The sequence below is a fragment of the Falco cherrug genome, chromosome 5 (assembly GCF_023634085.1).
Source record: "Falco cherrug isolate bFalChe1 chromosome 5, bFalChe1.pri, whole genome shotgun sequence".
NCBI classification, from domain to species: domain Eukaryota; kingdom Metazoa; phylum Chordata; class Aves; order Falconiformes; family Falconidae; genus Falco; species Falco cherrug.
Window position 1 is genome coordinate 61,842,090 of NC_073701.1, and position 22,266 is coordinate 61,864,355.

Genomic DNA, 22,266 nt, shown 5'->3' on the forward strand with positions numbered 1-22,266 from the left:
ATATTGGCACAAGAAAAACTGAGTTCATGAATAAAATGAGAATAGAAACCAGAAGATTCCTAACAAGTAGAATGATTGGGTTCTGCTTTTACCATGGAGGTTGAGAAGCTTCTTGTTCGCTTGGCCTGTGGTACCTGGGGCTTAGACTGAATGATTCAGAAGACCACTTCCACACTGATGTAACCTTGGAGGATGCTATATGAATTTGGACCTGGAAGGGAATCTTCTAAATATCACAAAAATAACAGTTCTTAAAAAAACCCAAACAAACAGACAAAGACCCAGAGCCTTTGGAGAGTCTTTAAACATCCTTTAATTTTGCAGTTTCAAGACTGATACGCAAGCAGTTGCACAGCTCAGAGAGAACCTATCTCAGCATGTGAAACCCAGCTGGGTTGAAAATTTACTTGGCAAATACAAATGCACTGTATTTTTGGTTTGGAGGCATGGTATAAACTCCTCAGCCTCACTGAGTATGGAACCTTTTACCAGGTGGCTTTATGTGGTCAAGGCAGGGCAGAAACGGTGACCTGAGTGCACCTCAGACTGCAGCGCTGGGATCTGCCCTCCTCTTGCCCTTGCTGATCATTAGTGCTGAGCTACATAAGCCTGCATGTCCTTCCAGTACCTCAAATGATGATTACAAAATATCTTTTGAGCTGGGGAGACTCAAAAGATATATTCAGAAAAAGAGAGTTAAGTTTTGTTATCACCTTACATTGGCAATTTTCTCCCATGTCCACCATCATCCAATGCAGTATGCGCTGTAGAAACCGATGCCATATGGCTCTGTGATAATGAAAAAGTAGAAGTGGAAACAAATGGTCCCATGTTACCTCCCACTACAAGAATTGGCTTATCACTATCTGAAGGAATAAGCAACTCTATCTCTTTGCAGTGGGAACATCAGAAAACGTAATGCATCTACAATTGTACAGATCTACAATTGAGGAGAATAGTACTGGCAGAGCTGAAACAGGCTCCATGCAGCAACGCTGTTGGAACAGCTTCAAAACCAACACGTGACCAACAGGTCTGTGCTTGACTGTCATGGTGCTGTTTACTTTAGTGTAGTCTGAACTTTCACTGAAGACTCTGACCTAACCCAGTGTGAAATATTCTCTTTTCCCACCCCGCCAGGGATAGTAGCTTGCCTTACAACTCCAAACAAAGTAGCAGCAACAGAGCAAAGCCCAATATCCCAGATCTCCACCAGGATGCCTGTTCCCGCTGTGCAATCTCTCCTGGGAGAACACGTTAAGGAAGCATTACATGATTACACACCAAAACCCCCCAAACAACCCCAAAGCCAAATCTCAAATGGCACTTCCCTTCTCACTAGTACAATGCCACACAAAAGATAGGTGCTTTTGCCTTTGATTATAACAGAAAGGCAGCGGCTTGGACCCACAACCTGACAGCCCCTGCCGCTCAGTTAACACGAGCAACAGAGCAGATTACACAGTGGTGATTTTCTTGTCCTTGGTGGCCTGTTTGATAGCAGCCTGCTCACAAATGATCTCCTTTAACCGTTGCAACCTCATGTTCTGGGTGGTTTGGTCTCCCACACCTGTCTGGCTTCGGTGCAGTAAATTCAGGGCATAGATGTATTCCAGCTCTGTGTACTTCACCCCTTGATCCACCACGAGGTTTAACAGCTCATCTGCTGTGTTGTAGAGCATCTCATAATACTGCCTGAAAAGCAAGCAAACAAAATCCCCACTCTGGTGAATAGTGATACTTGACGCCCCACACCTTTATTTCTGTAGAATACCATGAACTGTTACTTCAGTAACATGAACAGAGCCGGCTGCATTGGGTGTTGTACAAAGAGCTCAAACCTATTCCTATTGAACATCGGGAGATGCCAAGTGGGTACATACATGCATAGGCGAGCAAATCTCACAAATCTGCTCCCCACACTCTTCCATTCTCAGCTAAAACACAAACTACAGGGAACCGAGGGCTCCTCATTCCTAGCAGTTACTGTATGCCCAGATGTCACTCTTTGAAATCCAGTGTATGGGAAGCAGTATATACATACAGATGCATACAGACACATATACACTGTGATGCACAGATGTATATCTAGTCAGCTCAGCCTGCAAGAACAGGAGTCTTCTGGAACGGAAAGGAATCACAGGGGTAGGGGAAGTGGAGTTTTTCCTGTCCCTAATGAATCGCTGTTGCAGAGAGATGCTAACATGAAGCATGGGAAAAGCTCTAAGCCTAAAACTCCGGAGATGCTACTGAGATGCACAGATTGAGAGAAAAAATACTAAATAATGCAAAATAAAATTGGAGCCAGGAGCCAAGGTGCCTCTTCTAATAAGTAAATGATCATCTGAAGAGAAGGCATAATATAGAGGCTGCAGTACAGGCTGGTTTAAATTAATGTAAAGTGGCATTAGTGAAAAAATGGATTTCCAAGGAAGGGAATTTAAGCAAGTACTTACTGGAAGGGAAAATGTGTCATGGGCCAGGTAAGCAGTGGGGCAATTCTGACAGCTGCCAATCCAACCACTGCAGAGGAAATGGTCTGGGACTGGCCGTGGGACCAGGTTATTTGCCCCAACTCCACAGCCCATTAGTAAAACTAATGAGAGCTGATGGGGCACTTGGAGACTTTTTCTTTGCCTCCTTCCTTTATAGCCCGAACTGATTAAAGTTTGAAATCAGGAGCAGAGTGTGTGACTCCTGGAAAGCACTGCCTAGAGGTCATGCAGCTGGAGGGGAATCAGGACTCTGGTGCCCTTTATGTAGCACTTTTCTGGATTCCTGGCACGCCCTTTCCAAGTCATACAGCTGCACTCTGTGCCTCAGTTTCATTATTTGTACCAAGGGTAAGGTATGGTGTCAGGAGTCTGTGGTCTAGATATTACCAAGACAAAGCATCCTGTCTGGAGGGAGCTGTGAAAATACAAAGCTCCTTTAGGCAGAGGGGTCCCCAGTCCTGGGCAGACCCTTCCAGGTCAAGGATAAGGGGAAGGCTCTCACATATGACTCCACTGCTGCAAGCTCCATCAAGCAATGAACCTTGGCTGTGGATTTAGGTCTGTTTGGGGTATCACAATCACAAAAAAATGGTGCATGGATGGAAAGTAACCCTTTTTCTAGAGGAACTGGTTAACTTGATAGCTTCATTACAGATGTTACATACCCTTAAGAAACAAGGATCTGAAAAGCTCAAGGAAGGAAGGAGAAGTGAAAAGATCCTTGTCTTGTCCACATGCATCACATGGCAGCAAGGATTTGTTTCAGCCAAGTACCGAGCACTTGTTTGGCTGAAGAATAAAGCAAGGCAGAATTGGGCCTGAGCAGATGACAAAGAGGTCCCTGCATGACTCCATGCTTCTGCAGGAGCACAAGGGCAGGCTTCAGTCTAAATCTTAGGTCTTGGTGGAATAAATTATTTAAAACCCAAGAGCAGGGGCTGCAGAAAAAGTTGACACCTCCCTCCCTTCCTCTCCTCTGAATGCATTAAAATAGCAATCAGGGCAAACATGGCAAAGCTGCATATTAAATTTCTTTTGTTCTTTACTTTGCAGGCTCTCAGGTCTGGCTTAGCTGTGCCTTTGCAGAGAGCGTTCAGCATGCCGCCAGACTGCAGATCACTGCAGCAACCACTGTAAGCAGCTGTAGCAAAACTACACGTTTGGAGTGTCTCAGGCCTCACCTGCTACCACAGCCAGGCTACTGGGCTTCAGAGCTCTCTGCATTTTTATCTCCTCTGTTCCCTTCAAGATATCACCTGCTGCTGTGACCTGAGAATTTGCTCCTGTGGTTGAAAGTCTGCACCAGCACGACTGCTGTCAGGGGCCAGCTGAGATCAGGTGGGAGGAAAGGCTTGTGGCTAGAGGAAGAGAACTCCAAAATCATCAATTCAGAGAACAAGGACTGACAGGATTTGCACTGTGTGGTCAAAAGAAGGGAGTGTGTGTGAGCAAGAAAGGATACATGTAGAACACACAAGACAGAACTAAGAAATAGCTTCTGGGGATGAATGATAAGCTGAAGAAACAATCAAACTGTTAGGCTCCACACATTTGAGATACAGGCTATGAAACTCCTGGAGCTGATGGAGTTTACCAGTGTCATAGACTGAGGGAACTTTGAGGGGACTTCTGCTACAAGGACACATTGTTCCCCTAGAAGCAGGGGGTAAATGGGGCAGCCAGCTGTCTCAGTGACAGTATTTCCCTTAGAAAAGAAAGGGAATCCATGCAAGCCACTTGAGAACAGATTTGGTAACAGCTGTTTGGCAGGGATTTTGGGCTGAGGGAACAATTAACAGGTGGATAGGTAAGGATGGCGGAGACGTGCAACTTCCCTGTATCAGCTGCTATTGGCAGAAGGCATTCGGGTAATCCTTACAAGCTACAAACTCATCAGGTTTGGGTAACACCAAGTCACTTTGCGTCAGCTATTGATTTCAGTTCCTATGATGGGGAAGCGAACGGCACAGTTCATGGTCCCCCAGAAGCTACAGTGCCACCACATCACATGGTATGATTTACTGCTCTACTCCCCTCAATGTTCACATCTCTTGTTACTCAGACTGCGATGCTGATAGTGCTGAACAAGGCCACTGTTTGACAGAGGGATTGAAAAGACCTACATGGCTCAGAAAAGAAGGATTTTGCAAAGCTGATGTGGTCCCCTGCAGAGCCACAGTAGCAAATCCTAGGTTTTGACAAAACATCAATAGCAGTAGCCACAAAACCTTGGCAGCATATTTCTCCACACTGGATTCAGGGAGAGGGAGACTAAACCCAACCTCATCTCCAGTCACAGGAAAAATGGCTGTGTGTCCAATCCACCTCCTGCCATCGCCGATGGATATTCTTTAAATCTTGGCTCCTCTTGCAGGTAGACACAGAAGAAACAAAAAAAAGCAGATCTCATGCAGTTCCATTAGCAGCAATGCACTGGCAGGTGACAGAGGCGCAGCAGAGGCTCAGACTCATCCTCCTTGCTAGCACTGGCACTACCGTAAACTCCCTCCCAGCCAGAAAAACACAGCTCATTCTTCAGCTAAAGCAGTTAAAGGGACACCTGCTTACATGCAGGGATTGATAAAGCCCTGTGGGTCAGTGGTTTAAGGATGAGTTTTAATTTCAGCTCCCCTCTTTAGCTATAATTAGTCCTGTAATGTTTACGCTTGAACTTTACATGATTAAACAGTTGTATATGGGACCTTGCAGAAAATAAGATCCCAAATTTGAATGGCAGCTACCTATCATATGTCTCTATAGTATCCTTCTGGCACCTTGATGTGCGGCTCCTTCCCTGAGTGCTCAGAAGCTGCTGTTAGCCTCAGTGTTTTAGAAGATTCGGGTATTTATTGAGATGCTTCAATACACAGTCAGAAATCTGATATAGGGTTAACTTTGAGGGTACTGGCAACAACTCCAGTACAGTTATACATAAAACGTGTAGAAAAACCAGTAAGATTGCCAAGGTGAAGATTTAGATTTAGGAAACATTGATCACCTTCAGGGAATTTATGCTGAGGAGATGTGAAATGAGATTTTTACCTTTGCCAGGTCTGGCTGGGTTTTCAACAAAATGTCTGACAGAAAGGATATCTTGTATGGGGCAATCTCTGAGAAATTGCAAGTCTTTGCTCCAAAGCCTTGGACTCATGGCCTTCCCAAGGTGACAGGTGCTCTGTCTGCACCTCAGAAGAAGAAGGAACAAGAACTAAAGCTGCTCTGTCTGCAGCCCAGACCAACCAATGGACAAGCTCATCAATGCAGACCAATCTTTGCCCCACGTCCTTACAGCTGCCTTTTCTTTTTAGCCTGTCCCGAATCTTGGATTACTGAAGAATTCTGCACCTAATAAACACAGGATTAATCTGTCACTCTTTTCAGGATCAGATTATTTTTTAATTAAAAATTTCCTACAAAATAAAAAAAAGCAAGCGAGACAGTACAAGTGAGCGAAAGGTATGCATTTTTAATTGTGTGCAATTAAAAAACTGTTGCTTTGGCATGGCATTGCCTTTGGCCAAACTGTATTTGCATGAGTAATTATTCACTCCATTACGAAGTCTGCTCAACTTTGCCTCCCTTGTCTTTGAAAGTATTAATAAATATTGATCAGACACACTCCTGTTTGCCTTTGCCCAAGCAGCTCTGATGGACTTATCTTCTGATGTTATCAAATAATGAAATATGAAAGAGAGAGTGGGATGAGCCTCTTGTTCTGTGATTTTTTATTTAGGCTCTTCATTTTGCTTTCAGAAGTGTATTTGTCCTGCCATTATAAATGCTCTTTTGATTATCAAGAGGAGATTGAGAAAAGCAAGTTAGTAAGGGATGGGGGAAACAAACGGATGACAGGTGAGGGAAATTTCTATTCAGTGAAATACTGGCAAACTGCTTTGTGTTTTTTTTTTAAAGTTGAGATTTAAAACCAATGGGAAGAATTAATATTCATCAAAAGCTGATTCTATCATCTGACAAATAGGTTAATAAATAATAATAGTGGATTAGCATACCTAACCAAAAAGCAAATTTAGCTTCCCAGGCCTTCTGTCGGCTTTGATGTGAGCACAGCTAAGGACACATAAGGTGATTTACCCTACACAGATCATCAGCCTGGGCAGTAAGAGCCTCCCAGTGCTTCAGTGGTGAGGTATTTGGGGTAAGAAGAGGACAGAGGAAAGCTGAATTCATTTACTCACCCGAATATCAAGTCAGGAATGCGGCTGATGGGAACAAAGTGACCTGGGTGACTCACCTCATCAGGGAAATCTTTTTGCTTGTATGCTTACTCGCACAGTTACTATTTATTTGTATTATGCTGAAAAGCATAGATGGACTTGTTGAGTCGATCTGATACAACCGATTTTATACACATAAATGTGGTACACGTTCTTAAAGAGCATCTCCCCTGATTTGCTATGGAAATATAAACAAATGCTGTTTTACAAGGAGAAGGAAACATTAATCTGGCTCCAAGCCTCTAGCTCTTTAGGATGGTTAACACCTGGCCAAACTCTCCACTTAATGTTCAGCTTCAGTGTTGATGGCCATATTTTGGGGGAGTGAGGAGTGAAGGACTGTTTAAGGTGTCCAAAGTCCTTACTATCCTGCTTAAACAGGATATTGAGCTAGTTTTGATGGCTTGTATGACAAAGATTTGCTTTCTTAAAAAAAATTAAATTAATCCTTACGATGCTCCTTCATGTGATTATCTCATTTGCTGCAAGTCAACCATCCTAGACATCTGTGACCTGTTCCTGTGACTATTGGCAATGGGACTGGGTTCAAAATTTCTGAACGAACCCTTGAATTCTTTGGGCATTTCTTTAGGGCAAGCACATACCTTAGAGCAAATAATGCCTAATCCAAAGCCCAAATACAACTGTACTCTTTCACTCATTTTAGCAGGCTGGAATTGGCCCAGGAAGATCTACTATCGTATGAAGAAGACATTTGTACTAAGAGCAGATAGGGAAGGTTAAATATCACTGGTGGAAATGGTTCCCAGGTGCAAGAAAAAACATCACATGGGCAAACCAAAACTGAAGAAGCCAACTGGCACGCAAAGGAGTTTGTTTTGCTGTTTTTTTAAATAGCAGTTTTAAAACAAAACATCAAGTTGCCAACAATGAAGCCATTTTGCAAGGATGGATTTTTAACATATATATAAAAATAGATGGTCTCTTGAACTCTATTCTTGGAGAAAGAGAACAAAAATTAAGAGGCTTTCTCATTTAGAAAAAATCTCTGGAAAGGCAATCAGGATGAGACAAGCTCCTCCAAGGGCTATTAATACCGTTCTCCATTTAAATGCTAATGTTAACCTATAACCCAAGGCCTGTGCACAAAAAAGTTTTTCAGAAGTGGCCAAGTGAATTCAAAATTAAATTCTGATTCCCCTGAGAATTACTTGATCTCTTCTTAAGAGAAGGACCTTCAGATGAACAGTGTGATGTTTCAGAATAAAGGATCTTACTTTAATTATTCCTTCATTATCTAGCTGGGTGTCTACTCGGTAGTAGTGCAGACAGAAACAGACTCACAAAGCAAGAACTCAGGTTTGGCTGCTGACTTACCCAAAGGGAACAGGAAAAAGTAATTCTGTACCTCATTTCCCTCCCTTTTTGGGGATTAGGGAGTCACTTTTATAGCACCCAAAATATCTTAGATACTCTAATAAAAAAGCAAAAAAGGTTAAGTACGAAGCACTTACAGACCAAATTTAGACAAAACCTAAAAGAGGGTAGATTCAGACTAGATATAAGAAAGAATTTTTTTATGATGAGGGTGGTGAAACACTGGCACAGGTTGCCTGGAGAGGTGGTGGATGCCCCATCCCTGGAAACATTCAAGGCCAGGCTGGATGGGGCTCTAAGCAACCTGATCTAGTCGGAGATGTCCCTGCTTATGGCAGGGGGGTGGGACTAGATGACTGTTTAAAGGTCCCTTCCAAGCCAAACCATTCTATGATTCTATGAAAAACCACAAGACTGAACAACGAGCATGCAAGTGAAGAGGAAAAAAGACCAAAGCTAGAGTTATAAATTCACTCTTGATACATGCAGATCTTGGTGGAACCATTCTGTTTAAAATCATGGGGAAAGTAAATGCGTGCAAAAAGGGAATATACAGCAAGAAATGAGGTACCTTCAGTTCATGTAATGCAGAAGAAAGGACTGGCTTAACCAAGAAGAGAAGCCCAGAGGGGTTTGTGTCTCTGGAGCACGAGACACTTGAGGTGGGGAGGGGAAAGAGATGAAGATGGAGCTGATAGTTACAGGGCACTGGAGATGTGGCAGGAGAGATGAGCTCCAGCATGCAGGATTTTGAAAAGCAAGCTCTGAAAACTTGAAATACCAAGCAAGGCAAAATCCACATAAACCAGCAATTACTGTAATTTCTATACCTCATGAAGACTGCAATGATGTTTGCATACATGCATCAGTGATCGGCATTTTAAAGCAAGAGTCTGCAAATGTGGAAGCTGGTTATTTTTCCATCTTAGGAGCTTATGATAACAAAACAGAAACTAGTGATGGAAGGTATCCACTATATCACATATCCACTTTCTAACAGCTGCTCAACTTACACTGCATCCTGCAAGTTCTCTATGCAGTTACAGCCCTAAAACAGACAAAAGAATATCATTACCCTCAGGACATTATGCCACAGGGGAATATATATTCTGATCATAATTTCTTAAGATTTCTTTCTTGATTTTTAATTAACCTGGAGCAGTTCTGGGGACAATAATAGTAACGGCCATCTTGTGCCTCCAGAAAAACCCAGAGTGCTTTAGGAGACTTAAGACAGCTCTAGCTGTCCACATCAGAGATGTTTTTGCTGTGTTAAGTCAACCACAGCTCCTCTTACAAACCATGCCAAGAAACGGACACCTCTAATTTATCTCCATGGGCTGCAGAGGGAACTTAAAATTAGGCCAAAATTTCTGCATGCCATTATGATCTGCATCTTCTTTAGGTGCACCAGAGCCCACCTTGTTCACAGCTGCTCAGAAGTCAGAGGCAGATGCCCCATCACCACTCACTGCAACACACGGCACAATTTGGGGTAGAAAGCACTGACGCTCTGAGCTGTGTTACTACAGGAGGAGTGTCAAGAACATAAAAGGCACTTAAAAAGTTAAAATATGCAAACATCCAAGATGTGAAATGGTTTACAAATGAAAACAAAACATGAGAGGAAGAAACAAAACTGAATTTATAATATAACAGTGCTTCACACTCCTGTGGTACCTCTGCAAATCACAGCCCTTAATAAGTGATCAGGGCTGTGATGTAAGGATAGTATTAGTTTGTTTTTTACAGTGGGAAAAACTGAGATAAAAATTTAGTCATTTGGCCAAGGTAGAAGACAGCATCACAGACAGGAAGCCCTCACACCTTGGTTGGTACTGTACCTGCTTTTGGGACCGCAGCACACAACTTTGATCAGGGTACAGAGCCAGGCAAAAAAAGTAGGTGTATTTACTCAACAGGGTATAAGTACAGTCTTCTAATCAAAGACAACCAAATTATAAAATCCAATTACTTTCCCTTTCAAAACGTAAACCGCACAGACAGCATATGAGCCACTAAATACAAATCGGGTCACCTATGTGTTGGCTTCTATGCAGATCAAGCAGCATTGTTTTAGTGGCTAGTTTTGGAAAAAAAACCCCAAAACAACCAACACCTTTGGGTGCTATGTGCAGTTTCGTGTCACTGAAGCACTTGGTTTTCTCTCTACTGCAAGCCTTTTTGTAAAGCATAAGATGATACATCAGCTGTAAAATGCAGAGCTAATTAGCAAAGGAAAAGGTAAGGTATGTGCAGAACATAACTACTCTTCCAAAAGATCTCTCCCTGCTTTTCATCCTGATACCTCCTGTGCTCTACCTTATCTACTACTTTCTTATTAAAATTTCCTTCTTATTTCCTTTTCCCTCCCTCTCGTGGTTTGTCACTTGTGACTTGGACAATGTTGCTAAGAAGATGTGATGCATGGGGATCTCTGTGCATCAGGTGGCGTCATCACGGAGGGGAACACGTGCACGTAGCATTCAAAACCTATTCCCTGAACAACTCCAACCACCCTCATATTGTGCAGCAATACACAGCAATTACACGGCTTTTCAAAAGAAGGATAAATCCATTAAACCCCATTAAATGATTTTTCAAAAACAATGTCTGAGACACTCCTTGCAGCTCCATACTGGCTGATATAATGAAAGATGGAAATTTTCCCTCTCCAAATGAAACTTTATAGGGTATTAAATAAGCACCCTCAGCACTTATCTAAATCTTTAATTAGTTCTATAATATACTGATGATATCAAGGCTAATTAAATTTATACAGATAAAGAGCAATGAAATTCTAACCAAGTGAGCTGGAAAGTACATATTAAATAGTAAATTTAATAGTTCAAGCAAAGAAATGCAATTTTATATAAAAAAAATTAAATTCAATTTACATGTTGTATTAAAATTGATTTTGAGTGTGCAACTGATTGGAAAAAATCTTTTTAATAGATCAGTAAAAGTGCTAATCTGGCCTGTTTAAATATCAGTTATTAATGCCAGCATTTGCAAATAAGCCACACACATTTGCATTTCACTGCATATAGTAAAAATAAAAAAATATCTATACCATATGCCAATTTATAAAGAATATTAAGCAATTTTTCCCCTTGCCTCATGCATAAATGAGAGGAAATGTAGAAATGAATGTAGCCTGAAAGAAGGGAGAGTCAGCAGTTTGATGGAAAGTACTGCAAGGATTGCTGCAGTCAGCAAAAAATAATGCAATTTTAGCTACCCTTTGGGAACAACAATTACTGTGGCAAAAAACTCCAGCTTTATTTAGGATCAAGTGGCTTGGAACTGGATACAAAAACTTGATGCTGTAATTGGCGAGATGCTCAGTGGTGCAAGCTTGCTGATTTTTAATAAAAACAGGAATGTTTCGTAGCCACCAATGGGTGAAGGACACATCTGATGGGATTTGCTTGCTGGGGGGCAGAACAGGCTGCAAGACGTGAATTGCAAATTACAAGGTCCATCAAGTCAACGTCTACCTGTAGTAGGTTGCGGTTGGGCCTCTGTGCTTCAGAGGCTTGAACCACGTGCTGAAGTCAGGCAAACAGCCCCAAACTCTTGTTAACTCCAGTTCATGTTTTGCTCTGGCTACCTTTGTTCATTCGGTTCAACTGCCACAGTGGCTTCAGAAATTAGGTAACTGAGACTTTTTGTGGACATGCTGACACCAAATTGAGTTTGTTATATTATTTTTGTTGAACTCGTTGCTTTTTCTCATGGAAGAGACCTTTATTGGATCACCTGCCTCATGGCACTATTGTTTTCCTCCTGGTAGCAGCATCCAGCGTCATTACTAGCTCCAGCCCAGAAACTGCTGAGCCTGGGGACATGACCTACAGACCCCTGCTTGCTCATTACTGTGCACAGACCTATCCAAACCAGGAGGAAAACAAAATGGTACAGCAGCCTCAAACCCTACCCACTGGCTCATGATCATCAGCTACCACCGCCACGAAGACCTCAAAGGGATTGAGTGCCATGACCTCCTACCTATGAATGGAGAAGAAATTGGGTGAAGTCAATTCATCCTACACAAAAATAATTAGTTATATTGGGTTGAAGTGCCCTGTGGAGGTTGTTTATTATAAAGAAATCGGGCAGCCAGGATGGATTCAATGCCAAATTTTTAGATGGCCGAAAGTAGGGGACATCAACATAGAACTGTAGGTCTCCTGGATGAAGGAGTTAATGGTAAAGAGCTTCAACACCTTCCTCCATGCATTCAGTGCTGGCCACTGGCCAGATGAACATTTCAACATGCCTAATATGCCAGTTCTCAATACTTCTCCTGATGCTTAGGCACCTTCAGATTTGCAGGCTAGAGGTATTTATGGCCAGCTGCCACTCATTTGCTCTTGCAGCAATTTTTCTGGTTGAAATTGCTTTTCCCTCTCTATTGTACCTAGGGCAAAAGATGTATTCACAGAGAGAAGCCATTGCCTCTCTAAAGTATTGTAGTAGGCAAGGCAAGAAGGCCACTTTTAATTGCTCCTTGTGAAAAATACGGCTTCTGAAAGAACATTCACCAGGGCCAGAGCAAGCACCAACATTGCCGTGTACAGTACAACTGTGGCCTCTTCTGGTCATTCTTGGTGAAATTTTAGCTCCAATGATCTCAGTTTTTAAGCCAACAGATTTGCACTACAATACTTGTTGCCAGTCAGCATAAACTCTTAGCATTTAAGATTAAAACATTATCAAGGCAACATCAGTGCAGGATAAGACTCACAGACATAGATGTGTTTTTTATCTCCATTCTCCGCTGCATGAAAAAAAAGAGGTCTGCTTGTCTCAGTATCTCAGAGATGGATCCCTTTGCTCACCACTCCTTACATACAGGCTACAAATGCCAGACAGACTCTACTGCAGTGTGACAGTTGCTCCTTGGAAACAAAACTGGTCCCTACAGAGTGAGAAGAAAATCCTAGCACTGCTTCTAAACTGACGGAGTAGTTCATAGCCACCAAAGGCAGAGAAATGTCTCTGAACTCTTATTTTTACCACCTCCCAGAAACCCATATTCAAAACCTCCGGACTATTAAAGGAACTCTGCTGTGAGAACTGAACCTGTAGTTTCTTGTATTAATTTATTAATCACGTCTTTCAATTCCCATTTGTACATCTCAAAGTACTTTAGAGACACCATGCATGGAACTTCTCCATTTTCTCAAAAGGCTGCTTTGCGGTCAAGAAAATGAAGGTCTGTTGAGATTAAGGGGTCTGAGTGAAGTCTCTTGTGCATGCAATGGGATGGCTACAACCCAGTAACAGCCATCCCCATGCTGATGCTCACTGAGTAACCTCCACGACCAGCTTACCCGCTGGTGTCCACCCTTGAACCCCCTCCAGAGACAAAAAGCACATTGTCCCGATGATTGTCAGAATCTGCATATTTGCATGCTACAAGTGAAAGAAGAATGAATTTCATACAGCGCACCAAACAGTTAACAGATGGCAAAAAATTACAATAATTTACCAAGTTGTGCTGGGCTCAAGAAAACAACCTAGAATACGAAGACACTGAATCTTATTAAAAAAGACATATTTTACATACTGCTTCTTCATAATACAAGCTGTTCTTCATGAAAGCATAAAACTTGCTATTATTTTCACCTCTTTTCTTCTTCTCTTTGTTTTTGCACACATGACAACGTGGAACACATACCTGATATATGACTTCTGTATGCACTTGAGAGACTGACTTCAGCTGTAGATGTTAATACACTTAGGTGACATGAGATGTCATCTGAATTTTATATTTTTTCTGTATTATTTGATCTCAAATCTGGAATCCAAATTGTAGTATATAAGGCAAGCCTTACAGCCTTCAATAAAATCAGAGTAAGAGATTACACATTGCAGATCATTTCCTGAAAGCCATATGTACCTGCATAAATTGACATCATATGTGTATATTCAAATGCAGTGGTCTGGATGTAATTATTTTAGTATCTTCCTAAAATACAAGAATCAAAGCTTTTGGTCTTTACCTGAGCGTATGTATTTCTCTTGGCTATGAAGACCAGTTTCATTACGGGACAGATTTAATTGCTACATCAAAGTTTGTATGTTGATATTCTGCATCTGATGTGCGAAAGTTCAGGGACGCCAATCAGGCATGGTGCAGATGCCACTCTGCAAAATGTTCTCAGACAGTCTCCATCTGTCAGATATGGTAATACTTGTGCTCCATCAATAATTCACCTTCTTAACTCCATGTTTCCTGCATTTGAGTCAGAATTTTTAATGTCAGTCTCACCAGAGGATCTACCTTGGATAGACAGGAATTGTCTGATCTGCATTCCCTATTCAGACTGTGTGCTTTTGTGCCCTGCAGTCAGTTGCCTTCTGCAGCTGAAGAATCATCTCTCAGTTTACTCATTTTTTTACTGATTTAGCTGCAAAAATCACAGCTTCCCTTTCGGGGGCAGCATTTTCATCACATTCAAGGACTGAAGTCAAAGGGTAATTAAGACAATCAAACCTTATTATCCAAAATCCTACTCAGAGCACACTTTTTCTGGGAAAGCTCATGGTGAAAAACACTGGGGTGCTGAACACCAAAATGTTAACTGCATGAACTTGAAGAGGGGAGAAAGGGGAGTGGAGGGGGAAAGATGATGTGGGGCTGTTCCTCCATGGGTCAAAAACTGCTGAATGGCAACTTGTCTCCATGTGAAGCAACTGGCCCCATGGAGCCTGCAAGAATTTGGTTAGATCCCAGAGCTAGGAGATGGGCTCATCGGCGGGCCCATCTATGTGGAGTACCCATCAGTGGTCCTTTGCTCTAGAGGAAGACAGTGTGGAAATCCATAGGCAATCAGCTAGAGGCAAGAATATTCCCTAGCATGAGGGCAAATTACTGCCCTAATCATCAACACTTCAGCACCAGTGAGACAGGAAAGTTCCCAGGTGCCCCAGTTAGCAAAGACCCATCATGCATCAGCCCCAGCTTTCAGCAACTGAAACATGGAAAAACAATCCTTGAACTTTCTTTGGCCAACTGAGATACAGCAAGTGACACAGGAAAAGGAATCGTGATCATAGAATCACAGAATGGTTTGGATTGGAAAGGATCTTAAAGACCATCTAGTTCCAACCCCCGTGCCATGGGCAGGGACACATTCCACCAGCACAGGTTGCTCCAAGCCCCGTCCAGCCTGGCCTTGAGCACTGCCAGGGATGGGGCAGCCACAGCTTCCCTGGGCAGCCTGCGCTGGTGGCTCACCGCCCTCACACTGAAGAAATTCTTCCTAATATCTACTCTAAATCTACCCTCTTTCAGTTTAAAACCATTCCACCTTGTCCTGTCGCTACAGGTCCTTGTAAAAAGTCCCTCTGCAGATTTCTTGTCGGCTCTTTCAGTACCTTTAGGTACTGGCAGGTGCTCTAAGGTCTCCCTGAAGCCTTCTCTTCTCCAGGCTGAACAACCCCAACTCCCTCAGCCCGGCTTCCTAGCAGAGGTGCTCCAGCCCCCGATCATCTCCGTGGGCTCCTCTGGACTCGCTCCAACAGGCCCGTGCCCTCCTTGTGCTGAGGACCCCAGAGCAGAGGCAGCGCTGCAGGGGGGTCTCACCAGAGCGGAGCAGAGGGGCAGAATCCCCTCCCTGGCCCTGCTGGCCACGCTGCTCTTGGTGCAGCCCGGGGCTCGGTTGGCTTGCTGGGCTGCGAGCGCACCTTGCCGGGCCACGCTGAGCTTCTCGTCCACCAGCACCCCCAAGTCCTTCTCCTCAGGGCTGCTCTCAATCCATTCTCTGCCCAGCCTGTCTTTGTCCTTGGGATTGCCCTGACTCAGATGCAGGACCTTGCATTTGGCCTTGTTGAACTTGATGAGGTTTGCATGGGCCCACCTCTCAGGCCTGTGCATCTCCCTCTGGACGGCATCCCTTCCCTCCTGTCAGCCGCGCCACTCAGCTCGGCGTTGTCAGGAAACTTGCTGTGGGTGTGCTCGATCCCACTGCCCATGTGGCTGACAAGATGCTAAATAGTGCTGGACTCCGTACTGACCCCTAAGGAAAACCACTCATCACTGGTGTCCACATAGCATGATGGTAACATGAGATAGGTATGAGTTTTACAGATCCCATTGGCCAAGAATGACCTGTACATTCTCAGGTACCAGTCTTCACCAGGTGGAATGAAACTATGGTTGCACAATGCAGCTGCTGGAAATTGTTCTTTAGAGACATGTGGCTTGGCAACAGAAAGACTCAGTAATAGCCTTGAGTTGGCCAAAAACTCCAAAACAGACAAAAAGTGAATGAATTAAGGTCTTGCTAGTTAGAGACTAAGAAACTGTAAAAGGTAGTGGAGGGATGTATCTCAGTCTGCTTCAACACCGGTGTCTAGTGCAACCATTTCAGATGGGGTTTGGGTGTCCTGTAAACCCTGTGTCACACCTGCCAGCCCTGCTCACATACCTATGGTATCCAAGGGTCTTTCAAATCACATTATATTTAGGAAAGTGAATCGCATCCTGCGCAAGTCCCTGGTAAATCAGGGAACAGAACCTGCTCCAGGCAGAGGTCCAGAGAGCTATGCAAGCCAGCTTTTAAGCAGCAGAAGCAGTTCAGCCACTTTAGCGTGCTGGTCTGCTTCTCAGAGATGGACTAAACCTGAATAAAGGCCATGCTGAGCTGGCACCATGGAGGGTACAACCAGCCTAAGGTCCCTGAGCTCTGTTCAGCCCTGAAGCAGTTGATCATGGCTGCCAAGCCTGGAGCATGTGGTGAGCATGTGTGCTTGTGTACGTGATGAGCGTGTATGTTGGAACTTGTTAGCACAGGGTTGGTAGGCACAGGTATCCTCAGGTCTGCTCCTCCCTGCAGCAGAAGACAAGCAGCCAGGGAGCTGCCATGCAACACAAGAATGTTTGGTCCACCAAAAGTCCATGTCCTGGTGTCCCACTGTGCTGACTGTGACCCAGACAGAAGCAGGTCAGTGATGTTTCTCTAGATTACCCTCCCAGCTTCTGCGGACTCGCTGAGCCAGAGGGATGCCTCTGAGACACCCTGAGGAACTGCTCTTACCTCTATGGGTATGTGCTGCTTGGGGCTCCTGACTGTGCTGAGATTTCCATACATGACTTAAAGGAGCTGCAAAATTGGCCAGCTCTACTGTACGGTTCCTGGGCTCCACTTGCCCTGGACCCTACTGTCAAGATACTTTGCTCTGCCCTAACACTGTGTCTGTGGCTTGACCCTGTTGGAACTCTCAGTTGTGCTATTCCTGTCCTTTGCTCATTTTTCCTCTTCCCTCCAAAGTCTAGCAGGAACTGGCCCTGGGCCATTGCTACCCCCTGCTCCTTGCTCCTATCCTGTCCTCAATTGTGACCTTCGAAAGCATCATTCCCAGAACTGGCCACGTCCTCACCTGTTCCCCACTGTGTTCTAGCACTGATATTTTACACCCTACCAGCTGTGTCCTGCCTGCTCATACAACTTTCAAGTGAAACATTTCTGATTTCCAGATGCCACTGCATCAGCAGGTTGAAATGCTCCACTCCCTGGGTCAATCTAATTAAGAGAGCAGCCTCTGTGAAAGATACAACTTTAGTGCATTGGAAAAGTGATGAGCAGTGACTCTTAAAAACGTATCGCACAGCACCAATATCTGTTATTTCCTAGCAGATTACTGGGTATGAAACATTGCCGTTTCTAATGAGATCTGACTGACAGGGTAAACCAATCTGCTACTTAAGAACTTGCATGTGTCTTTCTGTCTGTGGGGCTTGTGCTAGAAAGATGCAGCCTACTGTGAAAAAGGCAGGACATTTTTCTAATTGCTTCCATTTGCAGGCTGGAGCCAGGCAACAGAGATGCATCTCAGGCTGACAATCCCAATATTTACCTTTATTTCAGCTGCAGACAAATGCCTGGGATGGTTGTTCTTCACACATTGATGGTTCCCCCTTTCTTTGCATTTTTTTTTTTGTGTGTCATGCCAGCTTCCCTTCTTAAAAAACTTATCCTTCCTGTAACAGCTCTGTTTGCTGTGCATTAAGCAGAAACTCCCAGCAGGCTACCATACCTTCAGCACACAAACTCAGCACAAGCAAAGCCCGTGTTTAAGCATGGGAGCAGGAAGCAATTTCTAGATCAAACAGGAGCTCCAAGCAGGCTACGTGAGAGCTCAGACATGGAGTTCACTTTCACATACACTCACAGGGCTATCTGTTCTTGTGGGGTGACTCTGGATGTTTGTTCAGGCTCTATCTAGAGTCTGGAGCTAAATTTTGACCTTGTTTGAACAGTGTCAATCAAGAAAGTCCAAGGCTAGATGACAGAGATGCCTCAAACCAGAACTGTATCTCCAGGATGCTATTTGACCCTTTAGGAGCTCCAAGACTTAACTGGAGATTTGCTTGTTGCATCCCCATCTGGTTGGCAAATTAAACAACGCCTGAGTGGCCGTTCTCCTCCCATTCCTTCCACCTCCCCTTGGCAAGCTTCCCCATAAAACCATTCAGCTTTTACAGCTCACAAGAGAGCATGGAGGACCTTAATCCAAAAAGAGCAGATGATCCACTGAAGCCCTTGTGCTGGTAGGTGCCACTCTGCTACTGTAGAGGAAAAAAAAAAAAATCCCTTAAACTAAAAGCTAAACCAACGGAGTTCCCTCTTCTTCCTTGCTTCTCTCTGGACAGAGATCACTTGCAAAACAGTAATGATGGCAAAAAGTAATTAAAAACTGAACTGCAATTTACATACATAAAGAAATCCAGGTAGAGATGTTACTGCACATCCATTGTCTTCCATGAGGGTGGAGAGAACCTTGAACACTCTTCCCCTCAAGCTCTGTATGGTACCCAAGTTCTAGGGTGAAAGGTCCCTCTCCATCCCTCTGCCAGGCTCTTTCTACCGCAGAAATCTCTGCCACCAAATCTCTTGATCTTTGCCAGCCCACTGAATTCCTGGAGGGAGAGCTGCAGGCAAAGCTTTATATGCCCACCCCTCCCTTTTGGCCAAAACAAAAAAATTGTCACCTCTGGCTGCATGCACAGAGGTGACAGCCACACTGACAGAAAGACAGCCATTTTCCACCAATATGAGTCAGGATGCAATGCCTTTCACCAGGAGGTACCAGTGAGATGTGCTGCAGCACTGTGGGAACAGAGAAGGCTGTGACCCTTAAGAGGGGATGGATGAGTACACCGCTTTCCTTTTTGGCACTATTCTGCCTGTTTAAAATCAGTTTTTGCCCTTTGGGATCACAAAGCGCAGAACCGTCTTCCCTTTCTGGATCTCCTTCAGGTCCCTTAGGAGACCTGGGGTCTGTCATGACATTTTGGATCCATTTCAAGGTTGTAACCTTTTAGTAAGATTATTACTACCAACCATTCATCTTCCATGCTTGCATGGCCGGCGCCTGCCTTCACACCCCAGCTGCTGTGTCTCCAACCGGCACCATGTAGGCCTTGCAGATTTCAACCTGCTTTGCTCAGCACTGCCCAATACAATAAACAAACACTTGTTTCAGAAGGGATGCTGTAAAAGGCATACTTTTACTCCACCTTTAACGAGTCTGCTCAGACCACCGTTTCCATCCCTGCATGTTGCTGCCTCAGTGTCTCCAGTGCAGTTATGGTTCCAGCCCAACAGCTTGTGTGATGCTTGATGTGATTTTCCCCAGCCTGAAGGTGTGGAAGAGCAGGAGGCCAAGTGAAGGCAGTAAGAGAAGTAAGTAAGAGAAGGTCCTTGGATTCAACCAAGAGAAGAGGATTGCTAAAATGTTCCTATGGCATTTTTAAAGCAAGCAAAACTGCTCTCTATGCACACAAAAGCCTGCCTAGCCCCTTCATGGCTAAAGCCAGTGGTTTATCATGTGTTTTATGCTTTACCTGGACCCAGAAATGAGCTTTCACATTCATCTTCATATTTCTACAGTATGAGAAAGCCTTTATTAACCTAGGAAGTTTCTGGACACTGTGACGGGGCTGCAGTTTTGGTGTCCTGATCCAGGCTGAGACCTGGTCTGCAGGCAGTGCAGCCTGGGGAGCCAGCGGGAAAGGCCTGTGGCCTCTTTCCAGCCCACCTATTTCATGTTTCATGCTAAAAACAAAGTGCGGGGAGAGACTGAAGCCCCCCCTGGGTGAGATGGACACCCAAGGCTGGAAACCTGGCAGAACTCCTTGGCCCACCCATTGAGCCACAGACACTGTGTCCCATGCTGCTGGTTTAGCAGGGAGCCACAAGTGCATGGTGAACACCCCCCCCCCCCCCCATTACTGACAAAGTACAACTTGGTTTTGCTCCGCATTTTTGCTGTAATCACCCACATACCAAATTCTGTGTTGTCAAACAAAGCAAATGTTGACAAGTATTCTGTGATTTACAAGAACTGCCACCAAGATGATAGTGAATACCAGGACTCACGCCCACAGGACATGCTTTCAAAACTTGGTCTGCAAAGAAAACCACCACCCACCCTACATACTGCAGACCAGGATAAACAAAATGATCCAATTCCAGCTGGACAGCCAGAGTTTTCTAAACTCAGACCTTATGTTAAAGCAACTGCAGTTCTACAAGTAACTGGTCAGTGGCTAAGTATCGTCATGGAGGCCAAAGTCACTAAAGGTAGAAATTAAGAAGAAAAACTTCTAACAAGAAAAATCCCTTCACTTTAATTACCATTAGCAATGCAGCATGACAGGGAGAGATAAACACACATGCACCTACACAAATAAGGAGCTTGGGAACACAAAGTAATTACTTTGATTTTTTTTTTCCCCACCGACATTCAAAACTTATTAGCCTCAAGAAAGCACATATCAGCAAAAGTCTGTCACCTCAGGGATAAATGAGGAATTTGTTAGTAATTCATTTCCAGGAGAATATATCCTGATGTTAATGCAGAGTAGGAACGTGGTCTGGCCAAGTCTAACAGCCAAAAACACTTCTTAAAAATGTTTATTCACATCTTCCTGAGCTTTTGTCCCTGAAAATGTGAATGCCGGTTGCTGCTGGCTGAGAAGTTCACCTCCATTGATTGTTCACTAACATACCAAGAACCAAGCAAAGAAAGTCAATGAAGCCTCTCAGTTTTTCAGTCCATTTCCAGTTTAGCAAAATTGAATTAATCTCTTTACTCAGAGCAACTCAAGACATCCACATTCAGTCAATGAAAATCATTACAGAGGCCACTAAAACCTCTATCTTTAAAGGTTACACTGCGAAGATTAAAAGCACCTCCAGGAAAAACTGAAATGGCTGATCAAAATAAAACCGTTGAGTCAACAGTGGAAAGCCTGGGCAGGACTGGTGCCTTCCAGTACCGACTGGTATTTTAAGATGCTTCCTCTGCTATATGGAGCGATACCAATGAAGAGCAAATACTACCTGATTTCACACATTGCAGCGTGTTCAGATGTCAGGGATGCAGGAACTGCCAAATGAATTCAGCTCCCTAATCCACTTAATATGGGGCAGCTACCAGGTGTAAAAACCTATTGAGAGCGCTTACAGATTGATCTGCTTACCTGCAAAGTCACCTCCTGACCCCTGACAGCCAAGGAGGGGCTCATCTTGCCTAGCGATAGACATCTGCCATGGATAATTCCAACTAAGCAGGTCACCTCTGCTCTCTGATCCTCATGAGAAAGCAACAGGCACTCCTAGGAGGCCCTTCATCTCATTTCAAAGAACATTTAAACGAATTCAGAAAATTGCACTCTAATCATGCTCACTTCTCGCTACTTGCTGTAAAGCGAACTGAGGGCAACCAGCTCTGATGGAGATGTGACTGTGGCAGACCTCTACTTACAGAGCAAGTATTCATCAGTTCAATGGGTCAACGCATGTATCTGGAAGTTAAACTCAGGCTGAAATACTTTGTTGGACTTGACTGCATGTTCATTGGGCTGCCACGGCCCATGTGCCTACAAAATACCTGGTGTGCGTTTTAATTACAAAGCCAGAAAAATCCCCTCCTTGAGGAATTTATAATCTATGCAGTCACCAAAGGATGACGAGTGATGTGCTGTCATTACTCTGTGGTTCAGCCACTTTCTTTCCATCTTCATGTGCTCAAGTGCTCTCATTACGCAAAAATTACTTAAGGACAAACATGAGAAATGTCATCCCCCAAGAGTCAGGCTCTTTGCTTCTGAACATCTGGTATATCACCATTAGGGCATTTTGGAGATTTTTCCTAACGCAGAGAATCAGCAGCAGGCA

The 22,266-nt window shown here is 44.0% G+C and overlaps 1 protein-coding gene across 1 annotated transcript in view; it reads right to left on the reverse strand.

The window, feature by feature from the left end:
* Window positions 1-295: 295 nt before the first annotated feature.
* EXOC4 (exocyst complex component 4) overlaps window positions 296-22,266 on the reverse strand; it is a 408,335-nt gene continuing 386,364 nt past the window's right edge. Inside the window, exon 18 of the mRNA XM_027808507.2 lies at window positions 296-1,695. Coding sequence (XP_027664308.2) covers window positions 1,458-1,695 — 238 coding nt within the window. The 3' untranslated portion in view covers window positions 296-1,457. The remainder of the gene's footprint in view (window positions 1,696-22,266) is intronic.